The 11637-nt window shown below is 37.2% G+C and overlaps 1 protein-coding gene across 2 annotated transcripts; it reads left to right on the forward strand.

Annotated features, from left to right (window-relative positions):
- Positions 1 to 7510: 7510 nt before the first annotated feature.
- Positions 7511 to 9131, forward strand: LOC104090904 (transcription factor bHLH52-like). Of its 2 annotated transcripts, none has more exons than XM_070181909.1 (3): positions 7511 to 7645; positions 7814 to 8450; positions 8801 to 9131. In XM_070181909.1, the coding sequence occupies exons 2-3, from the start codon at positions 7827 to 7829 to the stop codon at positions 8984 to 8986; spliced, it is 810 nt and encodes a 269-aa protein (XP_070038010.1). In that variant the 5' UTR covers positions 7511 to 7645; positions 7814 to 7826; the 3' UTR covers positions 8987 to 9131. The 2 variants fall into 2 exon arrangements, with proteins under 2 accessions (XP_070038010.1, XP_009594399.1); XM_009596104.4 differs by having other exon boundaries at positions 8804 to 9131.
- The last annotated feature ends 2506 nt before the right edge of the window (positions 9132 to 11637 follow it).

An 11637-nucleotide genomic window follows, 5' to 3' on the forward strand; every position in this document is an offset into this window, starting at 1 on the left:
AAAAAAAAACAGCCATGGGACCGTAAGTTTCTTCTTCCTTCATTAATGAGAAGAAAGATATCTAAAAACAAACTTACGTGCAAAGTTCCATATTTCTGGAAAAGACATGTTCTCTTCACCCACTAAATCACTTGTGGGAGCAGCAACAAAACGGGCATACCAACCATGATTTTTATCATCTTCAGGGCTAACCAAAACCCTTTTACTCCTAGACACGAGAGTAAACACCCCTGAACGAAACAACTTAGGGGAATAAAGATGAAGCAAGTGTTGAAAGGTGAAGGGTAAAAAAGCCGAATTAGCCAGGTATCTTAAACATGCAACAACTCTCCATACAATAGGACCAATCCGTCCTAAGCAAAAGTTAAAGAAACGGCAAAATTCTATGATAGTTGGGTCAATAGGTGGTCTAAAACCTAACGTAAAAGGATATGTGTAAACGAAAGAATAACCAGCTTGAAACTGTAACGACCCGATCGGTCGTTTCGAGAGTTGTAGCCCAGTTTTCCCCATTTCTGCTTCTTTATGTGTTGTTCGGCTGTGTTGAGTTGCATCGAATTTGTAGGTTTGGGTCCGGAGTAGTTTTGGAGTGAAATGAACACTTAGTCTCTTAGTTAGAAAGTTAAGTTAGAAAAGTCAATCGGAAGTTGACTTATGAGTAAACGAATTCGGATGTGAATTTTTATGATTCAGTTAGCTCGTTGGGTGATTTTAGACGTAGGAGTGTGTCCGGAATGTGATTTGGAGGTCTGTGGTAGAATTAGGCTTGAATTGGCGAGATTGAAAAATTGGCGCTTTTTGGTCGGTAGTGGAAAATTTGATATCGGGGTCGGAATGAAATTCCGGAAGTTGGAATAGGTTTGTAGTGTCATTTTTGATGTGTGTGAAACATTTGAGGTCATTTAGACGTGGTTTGATAGGTTTTGGTGTCGTTGGCAAATTTTGGAAGTTTAGAAGTTCTTAGGCTTGAATCTGAGGTTGAAATGGTATTTTGGTATTGTTTTGAGTGATTCGAAGGCTCGACTAGGTTTGTATGTTGATATATGGCTTGTTTCTATTTTTGGTTGAGGTCCCGAGGTCCTCGGGGTGATTTCGGGTGGTTAACGGATTTGTCGAAGTTGGAAAATGCAGCTGAAGCTGCCCACTATTGCTATATCTGCACCTGCGGAAGGAGGAGTCACAGGTGCGAGGTCGCTAGTGTGCAAGGGAAGTCAGCAGGAGCGGAAAGTGCTGGTCTATGCAGGATGCGCAAGTGCGAGTTGGAGGTCGCATCTGCGAGCCCGCAGGTGCAAAACCTGGGCCGTAGATGCGAAACCTGTACTCTTAAGTGAGTTCTGCACCTGCTATGGATTTTTCGCAGGTGCGGGTACGCAGAAGCGGGAAATAGTCCGCAAGTGCGAAAAGCCTGGGCAGAACCTATAAAAGTAACCCTTAGCGAATATTTGCCCCTTTTCCACCATTGTTGAACGGTTTTGAGCTTTGGGGCAGTGTTTTTCAAGGGAGAATCACGAGACATCAGTGAGGTAAGTTGCTTGGGTTTATTTACATGCGTTTATGATGTTTTTCCACTGATTTGCCATGAAATTAGTAGGGGTTTAGGGTGAAATTGAGGGAGTTAGGGTTTGAGTTTTGGAGAGTTTTAAGTGAGGATTTGAGGGACCAAACGGAGTCTGATTTTGACAAATTTTATATGGTTAGACTTGGGTGAGAACGAGGTTTGTTATTCTACCATTTTTGACTGATTTCGAGACGTGGGCCTGGGGTCGGGTTTTAACCGATTTTGGATTTTGACTTATTTATGTAGTTTTTCCGTTGGAATTCGATTCTTTAGCCTATGTTGATAGTATTATTCTGATTATGGATAGATTTGGAGCTTTTGGAGACCGAATCCAGAGACGAGGATATCCCGGAGTAGGAGTTTTCACTGTTAAGGTAAGTAACCGTTTTAACTCTGGCTCTGAGGGTATAAACTTGGAGATTTGACATCACGTGATTGTTTGGAAGTGATACCCACGCTAGGTGACGGGCATGTGGGTGTGCACCACGAGGGATTGAGACTTGGTCCGTCCCGTGAGGCTGTGAGGCCTAATAGCTATTATTTGTGGTTATGTATTTATTTGTTGTTGAACTTGTTTGCTTTCATGTTAGAGATCATGCTTAGGCTTTATTCATGCTCACATTATTTGCACTTAGTCATAGATATTATTGTACATGTTTACCTCAGTCCCTATTATTTTGTTGATATGTTGCGATACTTAATGTGGGTTGTGTTTCCCTTATTTGTTGATGATGGTGAGGCTAGAGAGGTACATGACTGAGTGAGGCCGAGGGCTTGTTGTGAGGTATTTGATTGAGGCATGTGAGTTGTCCGTGCAGTACGTGAATTGTCCATGCGGATCCAGGTATTTATACCATAGCGCGTGAGTTGTCTGCGTAGCACGTGAGTTGACCGTGCAGATCCAAGGATTGATATTATGGCACGTGAGTTGTCCGTGCTTAGCGCTTGGGTTTTAGGAGCCCCTCCGGAGTCTGTACACACCCCCAGTGAGCGTAGGTACCTATTGCGTGTTGAGTGTATTGAGTGCCGAGTGCTGAGTGATAGAGTGACATTGCTGTGAGGTTGCATTTATTTTTGCTGTGGCTGCATTTACCTGTTAATTTCTTTGTGGCATTTGTTGGTTTTATGGAATTTACCTGTTTATTCGTGTTTATTGTAAATTGTGAAAATAAATAATTGGACTGTTTTGCTTAGCTCGTCACTACTACTCAGTTCCTTAGTTATTTCTGTTATTACTGAGTCGGTTGTACTCATACTACACCCTGCACTTTATGTGCATATTCAGGTGAGTTAGAGCGCGGCGATCGTTGAGTTCAGGCCGTCTATATTTAGAGACTGCAAGGTAGCTACTAGCGTCCGCATGACCTTGTTACTCCTTTTGTCATTTCTTCTTTTGGACAATTAGACAGTTTATATATCTTAGTTCATAGTTTTAAACGTTCATGACTTAGTGACACCCCGATGTTTGGGGCTCCTTTCTGTATTTTCTATAATTATATTTAGAGTTGATTTAGTTTATGAAAAATTCAAATGTTGGAAATATTTTATTAAATTCTTATAATCGATTTAGTAGTAATATTTTGAGAAATAGGCTTGCCTTGTAACACGATAGGCACCATCACGACCATGGTTAGATTTTGGGTCGTGATAGAAACGAAGTAATCCTTTGGTTTGGACCAGGAACTAAAATTGGAAAGTCAAATTTCCAATGGCATTCTCTTCGCACAAGAGAAATCAAACCCTCAGTAATCTGGGAAGGGTAAACATCAGCACGATCATAGGAGGTGATAGAAGTAACTTGATTTCTAATTGATTCACGATCAGTAGTGAAAGAAAATTCTGCAGGGATAATTTCATCAACAGTTGGTTCTCGAATAGGTTCACTCGAATCCTTATTTCTGGCAGAAGATCTATGAGTTGAAGAAGCCCTAGTTATAGAAGAAGAAGGGGTAGCAACGTTAGTTTGAGAAGTAGAACCACGATTGGATATAGATCCTAAACTGCGTAATCTATAACCTCTTCTACTCCTAACAGGAGCAGTTGAAAAGGGAAGTTCATCTACAATTACTATTCTGCGAGGATCGGGGTTTGATGAAGACATGGTTATATGAGAAAATAATGTGTGCTGAAGAACAAAAATGATTAAAGAAGAAGAACGCTATAGATTGAAGGTTTTGTGAAACTAAAATTGAATGATGCAGCCACAAGAAAGCCTTTAAAATCGATGAAGAATCGTAGACCCAATCGACGAAGGCCACATAGCACATACATTAAATGGAAGTGACATACGAAGCGATGGTTCTGAAGAAGATGCAATGAAGTATGGGAAACAACGACAAAACATTCCCGCCATAAATATGTGCCACTTCCCAAATATACCATTGCAGAATATTCAGCAAATGGGGGGACTATCTGTATTGATAAAAAATAAGTATTACACCTGAAATAATATGAAGATGACAGGGTAAGATACGTGGATTACTAAGAAGATGACAACTGGAGTATCGCATTAAAAGAGTTACAATTTACAACAGGCACGAGCAAATCACTCACGAGACGAACATGTACAGTTGTCCGAGCCTAAATTATTCAGTAAAGAGACACAGACAGGATGAATCAAGACAGTAAAGAGGGAAGATTCATGAACCTCAAATTAATGTGGAAGAAGAATCGAAACAGTTACAGAATCTTCATGAACACTTACGGTTGCCAATTATAACGTTTTCATTAATGTCATTAATGCTCATAATGATTCTGTCATAAAAGGGAAGAAATGTTATATTTGTAAATTCCTATATACGGGAAGGAAATTTCACTTGTAAAGACATGTTCTGATAAACATTGGAATATAATTACTTTCTTGTGCTTTCTACTGATTACTTTGCCATAATTGATTACGATTTCTTTTCTTATTTTTTGAGAGAATATTGAATTTCTTGATTATCAGTAACCCGAGTATTTCTAAAAATATGCTTTGACTGAGAATCTAATTCTTTGGTTAAACAGAGGGTGCTCACCATTAGAGCAACCCACCAGTATAATTAGTCGTCGAATAATTTTCTTATTATAGGAGATTTGGTGTGTTTTATTATTACTAACAAATAAGTATAGAGAAGGGAAATAAACCTAGCTGGTTACACTAGTCAATTATATTACTAAAGATGGTATAACTAGTAAACCAGAGAACTAGTGGGAGGTTGGGGTTCGTTAGATGCTCTTCTTTTTCTGTGTAAGTTATAGAATAAAACTTCCCTATAACGTGTGTAAGCATTCACTAGAAAGTTTTTTTTTTTTTTTCCTTTCAAAAATACGTTTAAGAAGTGATTGAAAACGTTTTGCACATAAAGTTATTTCTTCTAGTCACAAAACACTCATAAATCTTTTGTATTATGTACTCCCTCCGTTTCATTTTATGTAAACATGTTTGACTGGACACGAAGTTTAAGAAAAAATGAAGACTTTTGAAATTTGTGGTCCTAAACAAATCAAAAAGGGGTCCAGAGTATTTGTGTGGTTATAAAAGCTTCTCATTAAGGGTAGAATTGTAAGTTTAAGCTAAATTGTTTTCAAATTTAGAAAAGGGGTCATTCTTTTTGGAACGGACAAAAAAGAAAATAGGTTCACATAAACTTGAACGGAGGGAGTATTAATTATGATATCTTTCTTCTTCTCTTTTTTCAAAATGATTTTTCCAACTTTTTTTCCCCCAGAAATTGTCCAAACTGCTTAGCCTTCTGAGTTCTGACTTTTCTTACCTGTCTTATAGAAAGAGAGGAGATCTTAAAGGTAGGCTATATCTTCTAAGTTCTAAAAAAGCCTATGCATAAGTGAAACACTGAAGCGTAAAATTCTTGACTAGACAGTGATGCATGTTCTCTCCCTCACTTTTTACAACGTAACAAACTTGACATTGAGCTATTAATTCAAACATTAACAAATAACTGGGGAATACGATCGAGGAGGTTTTGTATTATGAAAACGAGCAGCAAAAAGAATTAAATGATTAGGGCAAAATTTATATATAGGAGGTTTATGTAAATTCTTCTTATAAAGTTTGTCTCTTTACATTAAAAAAATGAACACAAGATATGTCTTTTCGTGCAAATATTTCTCACTACATTATATGCATGGTTATGTGATATGTATTCTCAATCTAATAATTTTTAAGGTATAATTTTTAATTTGGTATAAATATGAAAAATAAATAAATATGTACCATGATATTACAGATCCTCAGACCCAGTGAAACAAAAAAGGAATGGGTAAAAACTTCAAGCACAAGTAACGGTTGAGGGAGAGAAATACCCTCCTCATTATTAGGATTTTGTTACTATTCTTAAGCTTACCTTAACTGCACTACTCGCAGTTACTTCCCTAAGTAAATCTTGGGGGAAACTTTTAGGTGGCATTTGGACAGATCTTGCAAGTGTTTTTTTCTTTTTTAGAAATGTGTTTATAGAAAAAATACCTTTTTTTTTTTTTTGTGTGTGTGTGGAAGTGAATTGTATTGGATGGATAAGAGTTTTTTGGTACAGTTGGTGAGGTTAGGAGTTAGAGAGGAATAGTCGAGTAAGCTCATAGGGGAAAAACAAAAGAAAAAATATTATGTTTTTGATGAAAGTATTTCCCAAGAATAATTTTAAATAAAATCAATCCACCGCGTTATAAAACTCCAGTTTCTTTTTGTACGTAGTTTATCAAAAGGTCAGTATGCATCATATTAACAAAATACTACGATTTTTTTTAACAAAGTACATCAACAATATAAACAAATACGATGATATAAAGTAGGAAATTTTTAAAATTATGAGAACAGGTGTAAGATGAAATGACTAATCGAAAGCTGAAAGTTATTGAACTAAGAATAGGGAGAGAAAATGAGGCCAAATTTTATGGTTAAAAACAATTTATGAAAAAAGAGGATCGGAGTGATAATGTTAAAATTCTGTGGCCTATTGTGGGAGGTCAGTTTGATTGATTTTGTTTTTGACTCAAAAAAATTTTGGTTCTACAAATGCTTTGTCTTGTACCAGAAAACAACCTAGTAATTTGGACCAAAAATGGATGTCAGCCCCAAAAGCTGTCTACAGATATTCAACAACAAAAGGAAATCATATTCCACACTCAATATCTCATTATCTCAAGTATTCTAGTTTCATTATTTCTTCTCATAATCATTCAATTTCTAGCTCTGTAGGTTCTTTTTTTATTTGTCGCAAATGGCTAGGTTTTTCTTGGTGCACGTTTTCTTTTTCCCCTAATTAATCTTAACAATGACACGAAGTTGAAAACTCATCAACTTTCTTTTACTTAACAAATTACCTTTTTTATTTAAAGAATTAGCCTCTTAGGTTTCAAATCTGAATATTTAAGTGGATTATTTTATTAATATCTCAAAAGCTAATATAAATAAGTAGAACCAAACTGTATCTTATTACTCCTAAAATGAAGGGAAAGACACGCCTCCATTTACCCCGTGAGTAAAATATGAACTGATCAAGGCAAGAAAACTTATTAACTAGCGAAATATATTTGTTCAAGAGTTCTTGAGCATCCAAAAACTGTTTTGGAGAAAACAGTTACTCATATTTAGTGTTTATATTTATTATCAATTTAATAAATACATAGTGTGTCCTTATAAATTAAATTATTATCAATAGGAATAAATCATACTAGCTAGCAGTTAAACTAATACATAATTTTACCTCAATTTATCTTTTAACCATGATAAATTAATAAGGTTTAGTGTAGGAAATTTTTTACCAGTTTTGCATCCTAAATTTTAGTAATGATTTACCGAGTGGTTTTAGACGGTTGAGAGAGCCCCTAATAACTCTCCACATAATTAGAGGGATCGGTTAACATTCCCTAAAACTTATCCTCCATTAACTCTACCAGTAACTGCCCATTCCGCCGTCACCTATTAATTAATTAGTGCTATTATTACTGTTATTATTATTAGTTTGTCAACCTCAAGTAAAAAAACAAAATCTTCTTTAATTTGTTAAGGTCTACTGTTGTTCAACAAGTGAGAAAAAACAGCAGAGATTCATCAGATACAGACAGTATCTTCCTCATCTCAATAAGGTAACTATCCTTTAACTAATTTTTCTTTTTTCTACTATTTCTTACCATTAACCAGTAACCACGTCATGTTCTTGCACTTTAATTAAGCTGCTACTCTTACACTCATAGTCTCATACTAGCTTCAATCTGTTCTTTTGGATACTAAACATAAGCTCTTTTTGTTTAAAGGGTACTGTTGTTAATGGCTAGTCTTAGCTACTATTCCAACTCCAACTCCAACTCCAACTTGGAACCAAATATGCAACAACTCAACGACTTTCTTTTTGATTTCAACTATGACCATAGCTTTCCTAAACCAGAGACTTGCTATTTCGATCCATTTTTTGACTCCAACCCAGCAGTGGAACCAAATTATAGCTCTTGTTTCGTGCCAGAAATCCAAGAATACTCTGATTTTCAGATGAGCAATCCAAAACGGCAAAAAGTCTTTCAATTCGACAACTGCCATCATCAAGATATAATAACTCAGGGTAATTTGTCCAATGGGCAAATCTATCAAGATTTCTCTTCGTTTTCATTTCCAGAAAATATTCCTACGCCACAGCTGGAGTACTTTCCGAGTCCGCCTATTTTTAGCAGCAGTTCTCATGATCAGGTGGTTGAGAAGAATGAGAAGAAGATGTCTGCACAGAGCATAGCGGCGAGACAAAGGAGAAAGAAGATTACTGAGAAAACGCAAGAATTAGGGAAGCTGATACCTGGGGGACATAGGATGAACACTGCTGAAATGCTTCAAGCTACTTTCAAGTATGTTAAGTTCTTGCAAGCCCAAGTTGGACTTCTTGAATTCATGGGATCACATCAGGTAAATATTACCACCTTCTATAGTAGATGCTATATATACTCTTTATTTTATTGTTATTTTCCTCTTTTGGGTTGTGGAATTCTTTTCCATTTTTAACATTCAACTGTTGTTACTTTTCACCTTATATGAGCGGTTACTGTTATAAAAGTTAAAAAGAAACCAGAATTTGGAGGGGAAATGAGATTCAGCTCCATTTTTTGTCTCGACAAGACTGATTTAATTTGTAAATGCATGAAACTGAAGTTTTTATATCAGGGATTAAATGATTGTTAGGATGCATGGAACGTTTTTATATATGCTAAGTAGTTGTTATATTGAGTGGAATAATTGACTTATTTGCAATGAATTAGCAGGAGAATGGGAAATCATATGAAACACCAGATTTGCAAAAACTTGTGGGATCGTCCTTGATTCAGGAGAAGTTGTACTCAAGTGACAATTGCTTGGTTCCCAAAGTGTTCCTTGAAGAGCTAGACAAGAATCATGAATTCCAACATTCACAAGGCCTTGACCAAGTCAAGAAATTGATTAGATGAATATTGGAGAATTTAGGAGTAGTTTCAGTTCAATTACCTGTTGTTGTTCTTAGGTTAGCTAGCCATGATTTCATTTTCAGTTAATTCACTTCTACTAGTTTATTTTCCTACTTTAGTTAGGATTTTTTTTGTAATTTTCACTGTAAATCCCTCATTTACAAGGAATATAATTCCATGTGATTGATTCTTTATTTTTAGCTATATTAGCTCAGATTGCATTAATTTTTTAATTTATATTCCTGGCAATGGGTTTGGCCATCCGACAAAAGAGGCTCTAAAATTAGACTTTTTTCAATGAACAAGTCTCGTTAAATCTTGTTATTTGAAGATGTGATTTTCAATTATTCTAATTCATTTGTAACTAAATAACATTTGATTAAAGCATCAGCTAGTTTATGCACTCACTCATTTGTCATTTAACAAGTGCACAGTACTTTTATATGTTCTTTTTACCCGATGATGGCAGGCCCTTCTTCAAGGGTGTCATTTCCCCAACCTCCAATCGTCTCAGGAGAAAAGACTAAATAGGGTAATAAATAGAGCTTTGACTCAGAATTAGACCTTTCGTACACGAAACTTTAGACTTCTAGGCTTTTTCTTTTTGCTTTGAAACAAAAATATATTGTGTTTAAATCAAACCAATTAACTTATTAAGTGATTTAATGAGGTGAAAATATGTACTAATAATTCACTCTGAATTTATGGTAAGTTTTTACAATTGAGAGTGAAGACACAGATGGAGAAACTTTCTGAGGGGGAAGGAAGAGCAGGGAGCAGAGAAAATAGGTTACTTTCTCTTTTAGCTAGCCTAGCCCATTACCTTCTTCCAATCCAACGCCATTGGGTGGAAGCGGCTGATAAGTATAAAGTCCAATTTCATTTGTCTAGGGTAAAAATCGGGCTCATGATACACTCCGGCCTCCAACAGGGTAAAACGAGCTCGAGATATGATTGCGAAAGATCGGAATCGAAGCAAGAATATTCTCGATTCAGACTACGGGGGCCGACCATCGACCCTCGATAATATCGGGGTCATGATTCGAGATCGACCTAAAACCTGAAGGAATTCGGAGAGCGCCGTTGGGTAATCAAGCGCGGCCAACAAGATACCGTAATATCCGTGACCGGCCGGATATCACGGCGTGAATCTCGGCACGTATCGATGTAGAACTAGCAATCAATTAAACATAAGTTTTTTTTTACCTTTTATAGAGTTATACCTAGAGTGGGATTCCCCTACTATATAAAGAGAGGTCTCATAATTTATTAAAAAGTTGTAACACGTATTCCAAAGCAATATATTATTATTTTTACTGTTATTCTAAGCTTTTCTTTCATTCATCAATATTGACCATTGTGAGTCCGGATCTAGGGCAAATAGTTCATTAAGGCTGAAGACATCATCCTCGCGTGGTTTGGATTTACTGTATTTCTATTTGTACGTTTTAATCCAATTTATCGTTTTGTATCAAATTAATCTGTGTATCCTTAAAATCACTTACAAATTTAATTGTTATCCGATTTTGAGGGTAAACAGTTTGACGCCCACCATGGGGCTAAGGATAATAGTGGCAATTTGATACAAATTTCCATAACACACCCTACTTCACACTTGTTCTTTGAAGTGTCTTTGATTTCAGGTCTGCTTTTAAAATGTCGAACTCCTAATCTGCCCCTATAAACACGGATGTTGAGTCTCGCCACCATGGCGAGAACAACAATATAGCACCCGGTAACGAGGTTCCCCCCGTCGATCCCAATGAAATTCCGGTCGCGAACCCGATCAACGCCAGCTCACATATGGCCATCAACACGAATTTGCCCACCGATTACGAGAACAATGCCCGCGGGGGAGTCCGGTCGGTAGCCCAAAATACTTGTGACGGTGAAGGAGATGGGATCAACTTACGGGCGATATTTGAAATGCTGAAGGCTCAGCAGGCAGCGATAGCCCAACTGCAGAACCAAAGCCGTGCTCCCAGTAGAGTTGAGCCCAAATCATCTCGGGAAAACACTCGCAGAAATGAACCAACCGCATATAGGCTAAATGAAGTTGAGCCCAGGACCAACCCCGAGATAATAAAGATGATCGGGGAATTGAAAAAGTGGGTGGAAACTGGAGAAAAGAAAATCGAAGCCAACGATAAGAAGGTGTAGACTTACAATTCCAGGGTCGACCAAATCCCCGGAGCGCCACCGATATTGAAAGGCCTAGACTCCAAAAAGTTTGTTCATTAACATTTCCCTCCGAGCGCAGCCCCGAAGCCGATGCCTAAAAAGTTCTGTATGCCTGAAATTCCTAAGTACAACGAGACAACTGACCCAAATGAACATGTGACCTCATACACGTGTGCCATCAAGGGGAACGACCTAGAAGATGATGAGATCGAATCAGTCTTGCTGCAAAAGTTTGGGGAGACCTTGTCAAAAGGAGCCATGATATGGTATCACAACTTACCCCCCAATTCTATTGACTCATTTTCCATGCTTGCAGATGCTTTTGTAAAAGCGCACGCTGGAGCCATCAAGGTCAAGATTAGAAAATCGGACCTTTCAAGGTAAAGCAAAGAGATAACGAGATGCTTAGTGAGTTCGTGTCAAGATTTCAAATGGAACAGATGGACCTGCCGCCGGTAGCAGACGATTGGGCC

The sequence above is a fragment of the Nicotiana tomentosiformis genome, chromosome 8, assembly GCF_000390325.3.
Source record: "Nicotiana tomentosiformis chromosome 8, ASM39032v3, whole genome shotgun sequence".
NCBI classification, from domain to species: domain Eukaryota; kingdom Viridiplantae; phylum Streptophyta; class Magnoliopsida; order Solanales; family Solanaceae; genus Nicotiana; species Nicotiana tomentosiformis.

Excerpts from the sequence above, each read along its gene's own strand:
- LOC104090904 (XM_070181909.1), top strand. The coding sequence starts at position 7,827 with ATGGCTAGTCTTAGCTACTATTCCAACTCCAACTCCAACTCCAACTTG. Across the intron at positions 8,451-8,800 it reads AATTCATGGGATCACATCAG|CAGGAGAATGGGAAATCATA; the intron begins GTAAATATTACC and ends GCAATGAATTAG.